Source organism: Saccostrea echinata, unplaced genomic scaffold, assembly GCF_033153115.1.
Source record: "Saccostrea echinata isolate AGI-Se365-2 ecotype Australia unplaced genomic scaffold, CSIRO_AGI_Sech_v1 ptg000015l, whole genome shotgun sequence".
In the NCBI taxonomy this organism is placed as follows: domain Eukaryota; kingdom Metazoa; phylum Mollusca; class Bivalvia; order Ostreida; family Ostreidae; genus Saccostrea; species Saccostrea echinata.
In genome coordinates this window covers 4,743,171-4,758,509 of record NW_026889764.1, presented here as the reverse complement: position 1 = coordinate 4,758,509, position 15,339 = coordinate 4,743,171, and the positions used below count along the sequence as shown (strand labels likewise).

Below are 15,339 nucleotides of genomic sequence, written 5' to 3'. Positions count from 1 at the left end.
TGGCCAAGAATTAGAGTCATTCCTAAATTAATCCAATTTTAATTTTTTTTTTAAATTTCTTCAATTTCTTCATTTTATATTTTACAAATAATTGTATCACTAGGATGATCTCGCATACATACTTTTATGGTAAAGACAAGTGAAGGATAACATTCTTGGATTTTGATTCACGATTGTTAATCGATACTTATTACCGATCAAAATTATCAACCAAAACTAAATTCAGTTTAATATACATTGACTGATCAATATTTGATATTTTCGAATTGATCGGTTCTGTTTATTGTTCAGTCTGATCAGCGACATACATTTTTGTTTGATTCTCTAACGATTTATTTTTAACTCTTATCAGATGGTTTTATATCTTAAAAATGTTTTAAAAAGTTTCTACACATAAACAGTGTATAAGTTGCTAGGATTTGACTCCCAATAACAAACATTCGATACCTCCTGTGTTCTTAAATACGTCTTTTATGGTATAGAAGTACCAGCACAGAATTAATGTCAGAGACCCAGTTTTAATTTTTTATTTAAATCACAAACGCATACTCATACTGAAAAGGACGAGCAGAACAATATTAAATTACGCATTCTTTTAAAAAAAGTTTTAAAGGAAAATTGAAGAGTTCAGCAATTTTTTCTGAACTTCCTCATAATTACTAGTATGCTATTGTGTAGACTGAAAAATGAATCCGTTTGAAACCTTTTATTCTTTTATTTTTAAAACCAATTTGTGAATTAAAAAAATCACTAAATAATTTCTAAAGAGACAAGCTGTAAAGATTAACTCTCAGGAAAATTTAAAATATTCTTACTGCTTAAGTTATACAATGTAAGAAAATGCCCATGGGCCTTGACAGTCACCTGAGTATCTCATGATTTGATCAACTCAGCCCCACCTGCAATAAGAACTCTTAACTCTTTTTTATGTAAAAGGCGATAAAAAAGGAACAGTGTGACATGAATTTATTAACGGTTGATGACTGTTGAGGACTATATATTTACTATCATATTCAAGGCTCTAAGCAGTATCTTTTTTTTTTTTTATCTGGGATTGTCTTAATGAAGTTACAAATTTACTCTTAGTATATGACATAATGTTTGGAATATCAAGAATTCTTAGTATTTTTTCTTTTGAGGAAAACCAAGATGTTCTCTGGGTGAAGTTCCTTATTACATATGAATGCATCTTTTAAGAAAGGAAAATCTTATGTTAAATTTTCTAGTCTGTAGCAGTATTTAAGTAATCTGTTGACAATATCATAATGTAAAGGATATCTACCCAGTTCTGAAAGAGAAACGTGGTTCATACTTTTCCTATTCAAACCTAATATGGTTTTACAGAATTTGATGTGTAAATTTTCACCTATAAAGTTTTTGTAGCATAGTTGCATCGATCCATCATCAGATTTCTTTATTTTTGAATTAGTATATATAAATTAGGAAAAGGATTTATATATACAGTGTTCCTATAATATATAAAGTTTTATGCAATTTACCATATTAATGCACATTGTAATAATAATTTTGATTGACAGACTTCATAAATATCAGAAAGCTATTATATACCGGTACATGTACCTGGATCTGAGGTCCAATATCTTGCATGTTCAAAGTTTCACTTATTACTATATGTATGATTAATCAGGGTCCTGCAGTCCTCGATAGGACTTTTACTTTTTTTGACATTATTTCATACCCTATTTTGATCCCATCTACCCACTTTGGATCATGTTTCGAACAAACTAAAATGTACACACTATATAAGGATTGTTGCATTTACATAAATATTTACTAATACTGGTATGACTAATCATGGCCCTGCTCTTCTTGAAAACGATTTTGAAAGATTGTTGATTTGTTGACAACACTATATTGTTTATTTTCCGATACATTCCCTTGTACGAATTCAATTCCCTATGCCTCACCCAACCCCTCCCCGCCATGATATCAATTTAAGCTCTTTTATGTTCCCCAGTGGTTCTTGCATGTAAGAAGAAAATCGTTAATGACCTTGAAGCTTTCCAAAAAAATTTCAATGTTGTAATACACCATTTGAAATTGACAAGCTGCACTGGTCAACACCTTATTTCATGCTTTGAACTAACGGTGTAGTAGAGTAATTAAAGTAGTTCTGCTACTGTTGCAGACATGTAAATTTATTGTGACAAGTTTTCAAGCTATTAATATCATTAGTAAAGTTTAGGCTACACACACACACACACACACACAAATCAGTATTTTAAAAAATGAATGAGAATTTATGAGGACTTGAACTACGACGCTTCACGCCGACATATTTCATGAAGCGCGTCAACTACTAGTATGCAGGCGTGCAGCGTTGTAGTTCATGTACCTCATGAATTCTCAAAAATTAAGTTCATATTTTACATTTACATTATTTTTCTGATGACTTGCCATATATTTTTGTCATTCAACGATCATTTTTTGAATAAAAAAAGATAGCACTAATTTTTGACTTCAGTCTTACTCATCCCATGGTAGTTCATGAGAACATGAACTTTTTCTAATTTGCAAAGACTCTTAAGGAAAAATCTTTGGAAATGTAAATATAAGTTAATAAACACAATTACTCAACCCAAAAATTAAAACTTCCTAGTGTCTATCGCCAATTTGGTTTTCATGTGTTCTCCCTAAATGTGTGTAGAGATAAAACTATTTACAAACATCTCATTTGCAAGATATTCCGTTGCATTAGAAGTAACAAATAAGTACAAGTAACAACAAAGAAAAAATGTATATCATAAATTTATTCAGAAAATTGAGCATATTGCAGGACTAATTTGCTTCCTTATAAAAACAAAATATCGTCAGACAAGGAGAAATATATGAGGCGTATCACTGACGCAGCGTATCTATAATCACACTTTGCAATCATCATTTGCATTTCACTTCATTCATGCCCACTTGACCCAGTTTCACAAATAATCTATCCAATGCTCACTTTGATACACATTTACTGAATTTTATAAATCTGCCATGTCATCATAAATAAATACATGTACTTTGAATAAAAGAAACCCTATTAAAATTCTTTTGTTAAATGTACATGTAGTTACTATCGTATCAGTTTTACTATTGTTAATCAATGTATCAAAGTTTTATAATTGAAGTAAATTTAACGGTTTTTTCCCCAAAGTAAATCAAAGTAAATTTAATATGAATTTCAAATTGTTATATTTCACCTTTTCCAATTCTAACATGAAGATTTTCTTAATATTAAAAAGAAAAAAAATTGTATATTCACATATTATTTCCAAAATTTATAGGTTTTAAATCTTAAAGGAAAAAAAATGTTTTACAGTAAAATATAAATGTAAACCAAAGTATTTCATTACGCAATATAGTAAACTGTCATATTTTCTTGTTAATTAGGGAAGCTCAGGTAAATATATTAGGGCGCCATGATGTTAGACAAAGAGGATAGACAGCATTATATATCAATAACTTAATCCTATCATACAAACATCACAAAACATACATAAACAATAACTATAGTCATTCATAAGTGAAGCTAATACAAATAAGGCATTCAGTGTATATTCTTCAAGAAACACAGACATATATGATGATTTGAGACCGCGGAACATTAAGTGGCAAAATTGGAAATATGCAGCTTACGTCATTTCTATCTGTTAAAGTTAAATAATTTAATGATAGAAAATGAAATGGGCGGGCACAATTCGACACGGATGTCCGAGAAAACATTGGATTGAAATTCTAGTTTGAAATTCATTTTCAATCCACCTCAGCTACTCTAGAACGCACGGTGTTACTGATTGACCCAGAAGACAAATAATTTCAATTTCGGAAAAGTTTGAAATTTATATAAATCAGAATTTTCTGTCCAGTGTTTTTAAAGAAATATTTGATTTCTGTTTGGTATGCATGTGTGCGCTAGGTGGGGGGGGGGGGGGGGGGGGGGCTGATAGATCTTTGAAATAAGTAAGAAAGTTTTCTTTTCTTTGGACAACCCCTCCCTGTATTTGTTTGTCATTTTTCAGTGAAGTCCATACTTAAAGCTCTTGTCATCCTAGAAATAAATATATTCTGTCATGTGAAGGCATGATCTGACTTAACAATTTTTGACAGCCCCTCCCCCCCCCCTTTTCTAGAATCAAATGGCCGTCTCCTAAAAAAATAATCTCTGCTTTCTATTATTTTTACGTGTCTTTAAAATTATAGGCTAAAAAACTCAAATAAATATAAAATTTCAAACAACATGTATTTGGGAATTGAAATAATGTCTTTTGGATCATACATTCACACTTTAGGTTTGAAAACAGCTCAGGTGGATTGAAAATGAATTTCAAACTAGAATTTCAATCCAATGTTTTCTCGGACGTCCGTGTCGAATTAATTGTCTTTCTTTAAACATTTTGACTGCAACAGATGGAAACGACGTAAGCTTCATATTTCCAATTTTGCCAGTTAATGTTCTGCGGTCTTAAATCTATGAAACAGAAACAGCACAACAACACTTGTTCATTAATCCGTCCAGATTAATTGTACTAGTATTCCGTTTTACTTCAAACACCCATATTTACTAAAGATGCCGTTTCTTTCTTAAATTCCTTTTAAGTGCTCATCCTCATAACTTCAACAAATAAGTAGTATATTACGGTGAAATAGCAGTATTTTAAAGAAAATAAGGAAATAAACCCTAGACAATTTTTTTTTTATTTTTCGTTCATATCCTTACTTGGTTAACACTACATCAGAGGATGTGCCTTATGTATCCATTAAGAAGAACAAGCCCTTAGGGAAAAAAGACAATGGAAACAGGATGTTTTAATACAGTTTCTGGGAAGTGTACATGTATATATGTATATTTATCTAGTTTGATTCAAATGTATACATGTAGGGCCCAGTAACTGTGAGGTGAAGATGTAAATATAGGTTAAATTCATACACGTGCGTCATTTGAAGCTGAACTCGCATATGAATGAATCTCTGTTCCCGGTGATTTAATATGTTTATCATAATATGTTTATTTATATTTATTGCTCTGCTTTGCTTCTGGGGTTACAAAAAAGGATCTAAAGGAAATCATTCTCCCTTTTTCCCATGCAGTATGAGGTTTTAATTTAATAACAATTTTCAGAATATAACTTTGGATAAGAAAGACAAATACTGTGCAATCACTAATTTTCGTAAGGGTTTACTTTTCGTTGTTTCTTAAAAAGAAACTCACGATCGAATTTATATCCTTCAAGAAACTTCTTCAACCTCTAAATCCAACCCCTTGATATTTGATATTTTTACTCAAACCACGAATATTTAAACCCACCAAAATATGTGATTTTACAGTATAATAGTCAGTCAGTTATTTATAGGTATAATAGGTATAGCACTTAAAGGTTATTCATCCCATCTATTCACTCGTGATAAATTTTTCCTTCACATTTGAAAAGAAGTTGAATTTTTTGATTTTTTTTTTTGAAAAGAACTGTGAGTAATATCTGCATACCTTGCATACCAGAATTGACAGAAATCGCCTTTTAATTTGTCTTTTAAAGAGAATAATAGTCATTAATTTCCTAAAGAGTTATCTCTCTTATAAGAGGACGATTAACCTTAAATATTACAGCTAATTCATGCATCAGATTTAAACCATCCAGTATATTATTTATAAGGCCTATACATGTACGTAATCGAAGCGCAATAAGAGTGCAATTTCATGAAACATTTTACATCATTTCGGACATGAATACTATTAAGTATATATATCACAGGATTTCTCGAATAAGAAAAGATCATATACAGTGTATGTGTGGCTTAATCATAAGTATTTTGAGGTATCATTTAAAGAATATCAGAACATTTTTTTTCAAATTTTAAGGCAATCTTTCAATTTCGAACAGATTCATTGAAACAAGAGCATGCCGAAGCTCATTTTCAAATACTTTTGTTACTATACATTCTTTTATTTGTAAAACATTTTGCAATCCTGTTTGTTAATTTCTATTTTGATAAAGAATCCCCTGGTGATAAATATAATTGATGAGCAAATTACTGTTATGTTGAAATGCTTGTGGACGATTATTGTAGCTTTATTGATTCTCAGTCACCGGACAGAAACTAACAGATGTCAATATCACGATATTGATTCGTCCGGATGTGAAATCCATCCTACAAAATTAACCACATCCCCAGTCTACAATCCTCATATGAACATAAATTATTGCGCCTGTACATCTGCTGTATAGGTTTTGTAGCATTTTTGTACAATATGTGGACTTCTTTTTACAATTCATTTCGAATATTAATATGTTTATTTATTGTCCAACTTCCAACGTGTTCTTCGACGTTGTATACTGTATATTTGATGTCCTTTTTAAAAAAAAAAAAAATTCTTTACTCGGATTGAGTTTTGTTAATTAAATAAATTGTATTTAACTTTTTGTTTGTATTATAAAACCTTTATTTATTTTCCTTTTCTTTTTACACATCTAAGACTTTTAAAGTTCCAGTCCTCGGTTATTTTTTCCTGTACTCTATTGCATGAATGCATTGCGTATCTATTTACTATTCCACTTGCAACTATAGTTTAAACACTTGCAAAGGAGAAAAAAAAGTAAACAAAAAATTTCACGTATTAAGTTTTGACATGCCACAGAACACAGATTTTACAGCCCAATATTTATCACTCTTAAGCTGCCCTAAGATTTTAATTTAAAAAATAACACTGTCAATAACGATATCACCAATAAATTACCTAAGAAAATCTCAACAAGTTCATGGGTCATGGTCAACTTATAACACGTACAATTTCGTAATATCCCTCGATAAATAAAATAAATAAAGCACATATCAAAAGGTAGATGGGTCATAGGTATTGAATAAATAATATACATGTAGTCAACACCTCACCATGCAAACCGTTAAACAATATATTAATCACATTGAGCATAAGGCAGCATCCATCCCTTCCTGTAATTGAATATCTGACAAACACATACAATAATACTCACGACTATAATCACATTTATCAGCTTTTACTTAAAGCTTTGGAAGGATTTTTTAAGTGATTATTATTGCTAGTATTGTCTTCAATAGAAAACATCAAAGAGGCACTTTTGAAAATACCTAAATCTTTGATAAATTCTTTCCAGCCATAGAAGACTTCGCCAATGCTATTGTATCCTCTACACGAAATAATCTCAGTAAAATTTTCACAGCCATTAAATGCGATCAAATCGGAATGGTACAAAGTCACATTTAGTTTATATGCCACTATTCCCAAGAAGACATCATCAATTGCCATATGTTTGACATACGGAAAAACCTTTACAAACTTCTGTGCAATGTTCATACTCACAAAATAAGCACCACCGGGGAAGTAGGGCGGATAATAGCGGTGAGGATAGTCGTCATATGACATGAAATATTTACTTGTATTATGTCTATCCGGGGGAGAGTCGTTTATATAGTATCCTATGTACACAGAATCAGGATTCGCCTGTTGGCGAAGGTAGCTAAATACATTTTCCACATTAAAATGAAAATCATCATCCTGATAAAGTATATGAGTAGCTATTGGACAATACCTGGTGGCCCACCTATATCCCATTACAGTCTTGTAGGTCAGGTTCCTGTAGGAATCTAGAAAATCTTCTTGTACTATATCTTTGAACATGGCGCTTTCTTTCGATAAGTCGTCGTTGGTTTCATTAAATGAATATCCCAACAAGAATACTATTCTAACACGCCTTCTCCATTTTTTGAATGTTTTGTGCTTTGTTCGCCATCTAATAGTCTGTCGTAAATGAAAATTATCTCTTGAACTTTTAATCAAAATTAAGAGAAAAAATGGATTTTTCTTTTTGTGTATATTTTTCACATTGCATATATTATCTGGATTAGAAATATAATTAAATCCATGAATATTATTTGGTTCCAGATAAATTGGACGATTGGCTTCTATGTCTTCCAGTAACCTTGCAAAATCAGCTTCATGGGGATAGGAAAAATTATCCGGGGGTCTCATAGTTGTGGTGGTAATTTCCTCACGTGGAATTGTACACAGAGTCACATTTTTCACTAAAAATATTCGTATCAACTCAATCACACTGACAATGACTGTAAAAAGAAGTCCATATTTCCAATATCTTCGTGAGTTTCTAAAAGCCGATTTGCACCACCTACAAAACATGATACAGTTAAAAATTCTAAAACATGAAAGGTCAATTTTTTTTCACTTCAATGATGTTCAGTGTTAACACACCTCAAGAACTATAGAATTAGCTGGACATAGGCGGAAATTGATTAAAGGTTTCGTGCATACAGAATGCCCCCTTTTGTTGACAAGGATTTACATTACACGTAATACATGATTGAGAAAGGGAAATAGTTCCTGTCTTAACCATGTTAAATCAATACACTTTGTACATGTATGAAGATTGTCGCTATGCACGTGTTAATATGTAAGTATTCAATGGTAGGTAAGTAAATATGTAGGTAGGTAAGTAAAAATGAAAACCTGTCATACTTACTTACCAACCTACATGTATACCTACCTACCTGCCTGCCTGTAGATAGATGGGTGGATAGGTACATATACATGTAGGTATGACATCAGACTGGAAATCGTTTCACATTACTTTAATAATTATATCACAGCACAAAAATAATTAAAAGAATCTTTTTATGGATTGGTATTGTACACCACAGTATGATAGATATTAGCATGATTTAGGGATCCATTGAAAGTTCAGATCAGTATAGTAATTAAGCCATGTTTAATACATGTATCTCGGGATGTTTTAAAAAGGAACAGACGTCTAGACGAGTACCAAACTGAATTGATATGAAGTGATTAAATAACATGTATCCGATGTAGGACTTCTATACACATCGTCTCTAATTTGTTTTATTTCAAGGCCATTAAAGCAGTTTTAACCCTTATCGCGGAACATCTACCCACACCCATTTATCGAATCGATCTTAACGCCTAACCTTTCACACAGTAATGGCGGTGGTGACTGGATCACCATATTAATTAACCTGTACAGGTAACAAACGTTACGACACTACCATTCTTTGCAAAGGAATTCTGAAATGTAATATATATGAGTTTTTTTTAATTAATATTTTAGTGTCCCTTTCCCAAATTGAACCAGACTGCATGTCCACTACATATGTTTTGCTCTGGGGTATAACATGCACCTAAATTTCACTTGCACACAAGAACCCAATATTCCAGCTGCACCACAAAATAACCACTATACACTAGCTAGGCTAGGCACTCTGATGTGAACACTCGTGCTGTGATATAATGCTCTTGAATGTGACCTTATATAGACTTTACCCTACACGATCTTCTAAGAATGACAGAAATTACAACAGATCTCTATACAGCTTTATTGCATGCCACCATATAACAATGTCATTTAAATTGATATATGAGGTAAACACCCCAATGTACTTAAGACATCAACTTTCACTTGATGCTGTTCGAGTCATTGAATTTTTAACATGTAGTGATACTCTTTTACATTATATACAATAATGATAATGATAAAGAGGTCTTAATTATTACACGCAAATGTAATCATCTTAACCACACGTTATATTTGGCTATAAATTTTGACGTCATTTTTACTTTCGTCTGACTAACCCATAACTGATAATGCTACACGGATATAAAAGCACTCAATGCGCATTTTGTGGCTCAACCCATAATTAAAAACCATGAGGGAGGAACGTTACATGGTGCACGTGATTTTTGGCTGAACCCCTTGAAGATTCTCAGATATGACAAAAATGTGACAATTTGTTGCTCACGTACTCTCAGATTAAGAAAGAATTTAATCTAAAATAAATTAATAATAAGACATGCACATATACCTCCACATCGCACTTCCTCAATGATTTTCATCCAAAAGTTAAGTGCATTTCATGTACTAAATCATAACTATGGTAAAACATCCAGTGCAGAAACTTGTGCAATACTCTTAAATTCCAGCTGATGACCTCTCAAGTCAATAGTATGCTTGTACTGCACAGTTAATCCATGACAACATGTAACGGAAGACTCAAACAGAGTGTATACGTGTTTGCTGGAAATAAAATCCAGGTCCACCTATAGCATCATACTATGATTTATTTTAGAATGGCCCCAATATATTTTCCCTCGATGCAATAAAATATCAACGATCCCGGCTTAAATTTGTCCCGTGTTGTATAACATACATCATAGTTCACAACAACTTCAATTTTCTGCAGCAAAATCACACAAAACAATTACTGGGTACATCCCATTCAGAGGCGATGACACTTTGCCGAAATACAAGACCTTCTATACGTGAAATTATACATTGTAATCCTATACCAGGTTGGATCATCCACTCATCAACCAGTCACTAATCCATTGTACGTAGTTCATCGACACATTTTCACCCAAGCGCACGGATGCGGAAGTTAAAGAAATAAGTGGAAATACAATTTTTTCCTGTTACACTCCTAACAGCCAATCAGTTTAAATACTAGATAAATGGCCACAAAAATGAATTGATTTTGGTGCTCGTGCCTAAGCCTATGGATAATCGTTATCTTGGTACAAAACCTAATAACCTGATAAAGCTGGGTCCCCTCCTCATGTAAAATGTCAGTCAGTTTAAGGGGCTCACAGTGAGCTTAGTCCCCAGTACAAATAACCTAACAGCTGACAAGTGAAACATATTGTACAAAGTGTATATCATTTATTTTATAGTCCTAGGGCCATAAAACAACAATGTAAAACTTACATAGAAGATTTTTCTCTATTAAATATATATATGATTCAAATGCATACCAGGTGGATTTAGAAAATGCATGTAACATGAAATGAACTCCAATAGGATGATAAAATATTTTCATTATAGTTATTGACATGCACTTTTGTATTTTTGACCTCGGGCACAAAACAACCAGTTACCAATATTGCAACAGCCTAGCTGATAAAACGGCATCGAGTTTACAGATCACAAGCAGTGACACGTACATGTATGTAGAGCAATGCACAGAATCATTAAAAAATAAGAAAAAAATATAGAAATCAATTCATTTAAAAAAATTAATAATTATAGAAATCAGTACAGTTAATTTAATGAATTTCAAAATTGTACCTCATTGCCTCCAAATATTTTTTCCAACATTTGTCGGGGGTCTAACAAGCACCTAGCAACGGCATTGAGTAGACAGTTACCAATCCTCTAAAACAGAATACATCATATCTAAATTTAGACCTTTAGTTGAGGTTGCACACCCCATTGTCTTATAAATTAAATATAAACACAAGAACTAACCCCATTAAAATAACGATTTACTGAAACCTTTGAAAAATAAAGTTTAGATTTTATCCAAACAGCTTTTGAATTTATAAAAATAATGGCGACTCAGAGATAATTGTCAAAAAAAGGAATAATACAGTTTTACACATACCATTGTAAAAACTAGAGTCACTCTGAGCACTGAGCTCACAAAATGATACCCTTCGTTCCCGCTCCCATATGAGTATAATGGCAAAGTCCTCTTTTGCGGATAAAAGATGGGTACCCCCTATGTTATAGAAAGAATGGCAGTGTCCATGTTTTTCCTATGGAAAACCCCAAATATCTGTCTGATAGAAATCGAAAAGAGGTACATAATAAGATTCTATGAAAGTCTATTTAAATTTTATTCAGTGGTGTAGGAGGAGTTGTGGATAAGAGATGGGTATACCCCAAGTGTTACAGACAGAAGGACGGGCACCCCCATTCCTGTATACCCCCCTTTTCATGCGGGGATATTAAAAAAAAAAAAAAAACAGCAACAAGTACGCATGTACGCATCGTTTCCTTATAAAACAAGTCTTGCATGAATTACATGAATTGGGGGCTGGGCTGGCCTACACTTTTTTAAATCGAGTTTTAATCCGGTTAGTGAAATGGTGAAAATGATGCGAACTTTTTTTTATTTTGCAGATTAATTGTACATGTATCAAAGATATGCATATTACTTGATTTTTTATGAGAAAAATACCAGGTGTTGAACAGTCATTTTTTATGCAAAATAATGCATACAGGGTACATCGTTTGTCCGGATAACTAGCTCCAACAGCCTGCAGAACAGAGCGACACTTAAGGAGTACTTTATCCGGCGTCTGGCTGTCTGTCTGGCTGATCGTCCGTCACACCGTATATCTTGAGATTTTGATTTTTTTTGTTCGGATGGCAGAAGACTCAAAACAAGCGAGTTTATTGGTCTGCAGAGACGACTGTACAGGGTTAGGGGGTGGATAAAATATACAGGTTGATTAAAGAATATGTCTAGAATTAGGGAGTGAAAGGTAGTTGGCTGACCAATGCTGGACCGTGGAGAAATTCTCCCCAGTCACTCGCAGAAAATCTTGCGCTTAATTATAAATTGCACCATATTTGCATCACGGGATTTGTGGCGTTTTGGTCAAAGACTAAATACATATAAAACCATCACGCTACAGTTCTGCAGCTAACAGTTTTCAAGCTAGGATTTTTTTTTTTTTATTTTGCAGATCAATTTTTACATACTTGTAACATATCAGAGATGTGTATGGTACTTAGATTTTTGATCATTTATGGGGGAAATACCATTTGTTGAACTTAGTCATTTCTATGCAAAATATGCAGTTTGTTGATAAAGAAAAAAAAAGTTGTAATAATTTATGTGAGAAATACCAGAACTGTACACACACAAACCCCTCAGATCCCCCCCCTCCCAGTTTCCAACAAAAGATGACTGAAACTTTCTGTAAGTTTACATAAATATTGAAAATACATCTGCATGTATAGTCCCTTTTCAATCAAAATCCTCAAAATATTCACCAGAATATAGAAAAGTACATCATTCAACTTTAAACCCTTGACAGATATGTTACTAATTACTCTTCTATCTTAATGTGTGTCATTGCTGGCAGAGACACTGACATTGGGATATATATGCATGTTCCAGACACAAATGCTTGGGGTCGAGATACCACTCCCCTCCCCTCAAATCTATACGGCAAAGGTTGTTCGATGTATTTTGACATATTTGCAAAGCATTCGAAAAAATATTCATTAATTAAAATAACATTTTCTGATATTTAAAAAAAAAACCATCCGCTGAGGACTTTCGACATCTTTAAGTCCTCACTAAACCGAAATGATTACTGACTGTAGAGAAAGGTTGTTGTGTATTTAGTTTATTAGACTTTGCGATTGCCAAAAAAAAATATATATATATATATTGAATCAGGTGTCACCCAGTTTATTCATTCACACACTGTACAATGATGGTCGATACAACTGAAATCCTCGTTATATCGGCGGATAAGTGGGTTTTTTTCCCCAAGATGCATGAGTTGTATATTAATAAAAATGAGAAGAATGCCTTTGATACCGTCCCTAAGTGATCAGGGAAACTTAAAAAGCAGCATAACCAAGAAACACACCAAAGTAGACGATACCCGTACCACAGTAGCTTTATTTACACTATGTAGAGTCGAAAGTACATTACATACAATATTTAAATCTGGATATTAACATTCGTCAATTTAATAATTTTATGGAACTGTACTTTAAATTTATGACCTGAACCTGGGGCAGAGCGTGTACAACCTTTGACCAGCATTGATGAACAATGAAAAGAAATACACGTAGTTCGATAGTCACAAAAAGTGAGAATATAAATCATTACATCCAAAAAGTTTTTGATTTATATTCCATCTTCTGAAGTCAATTAAATTCCATTTATAGTAGACAAGAAAACCAGAGGACTTTTGTTAAAGTTATGTAAAAAGTTTGTAAAACATTATGAACCTATTATTCACATTATTCTATTTGTCGTGATTCAAAGCCATCTGATATGCATGTACATAAAAAAATTAATAATAATAATAATAAAAATCTTGGCTTATTTACATCAAAACCTACTTGTGTAAATATAATAGAAAATAAATGGAAACATAAAAATCTTATTTCGTACTTTATTTTAATGTACAAGGGCAAACTTAAACATCTCATTAACGTTTTCCATACCATTAAGTTTCTCATTATGATAATTGGATAGGATGAAACACGGGGAGTACACTGCGGATATTGTCTGTATTGGATCCGTGTTGCCCGGACATGAAACAGGGATTGTGACATTAGCATATGCGTAAAACGATGGATTAGAAAATACTACAAAATAATACGATTAAAAATAACATCTATTTAGTATCTTTATGTATATCTTTCTTAAATTTTCAATTTTTACTAAATTCAAATAAAATTTGTTGTACATTGTAGTGCATTTTGAGAAAAGTGTTTGACCGAGCTGAAAAGATTGTTGATTGAGAAATTTCTACAACTTGAAAAGTTTGTTCTCTCCTTATCAATAAAGTATCTAGTCGGTATTAGGATGGAATGCACTGATTATTACGTTGAATACACATGTAATACATTAGATAACTTCTATTATATTAACATGGTTACTTTAAAATTATCCGGAACCGAAACAGCATGCGGTTACTTGACTCCATGTTTGGATCCGATTTTCGTTGATTTAAATATAACTCGAACAGGAAATATAATGCACGTGAATTCTGACTCATAAAAGAATATTTCGATGAAAGAATTGTAAATTGTTAATTTATGCCACTAAATTTTTTGAAACATTTTTTTTTTTGTAGAAACATATATATCTTTACAATTCACATTTAGAATTTTTTTTTACCTACGATGTTATTTTCGTGTACATTACCTGTAAGTGTAATATCTAATCTTAAACCCTAAATATCAATACCTATATATCTAGGGTTATTAACCAAAGGCTTCTGATTTATTAAACTATGGATACATGTACGTAATAGTGTCATAAGAATTTGGATTACTTTATAAGCTTAATGCAGAATAGAACACTTCACTCAGAACATAGTTTTGCTATATATATTTATACTTGCGGGGTCGTCTCAAAGATCATGATTGGCATGATCTTCTCAACTTAGGGGTAAGGGACCTCACCTTTGCAAATTATTTGATTACTGTGAGATGTTAACATTTGAACTTATTTGTAAGTCCCATACATGCTACCTTGTAAATTTTACTTTTTTTACTGGCACGGAATACTGGTAATAGACATGTATTTTATATGTGTAAATTTGCATGTCTGTCTGTCTGTTTTTTCAAGACAGATTCAGAATAATTTGTTAACTGAAGTATGACCATTGTATGAAGAAGAAGTAAACTTTTGAATGTTTGTTATGTTTTGAAGTACTGATTGCATTTTGTTAGTTCTTTTGTATTTGTTTTATTCATGTGAACTGGATAATTGCATGTAGTCTTAGGAATATTTTTG

General features: G+C 32.3%; 1 protein-coding gene across 2 annotated transcripts; it reads right to left on the bottom strand.

The window, feature by feature from the left end:
- Positions 1–6,363: 6,363 nt before the first annotated feature.
- LOC133187431 (beta-1,3-galactosyltransferase 1-like) lies at positions 6,364–11,212 on the bottom strand. Of its 2 annotated transcripts, none has more exons than XM_061322801.1 (2): positions 11,130–11,212; positions 6,364–8,165 (listed from the first exon to the last, which is right to left on the bottom strand). In XM_061322801.1, exons 1-2 carry the CDS (start codon positions 11,132–11,134, stop codon positions 7,013–7,015), a joined length of 1,158 nt encoding a protein of 385 aa, XP_061178785.1. In that variant the 5' UTR covers positions 11,135–11,212; the 3' UTR covers positions 6,364–7,012. The 2 variants fall into 2 exon arrangements, with proteins under 2 accessions (XP_061178785.1, XP_061178784.1); XM_061322800.1 differs by lacking the exon at positions 11,130–11,212 and adding an exon at positions 9,871–9,951.
- Positions 11,213–15,339: the final 4,127 nt, after the last annotated feature.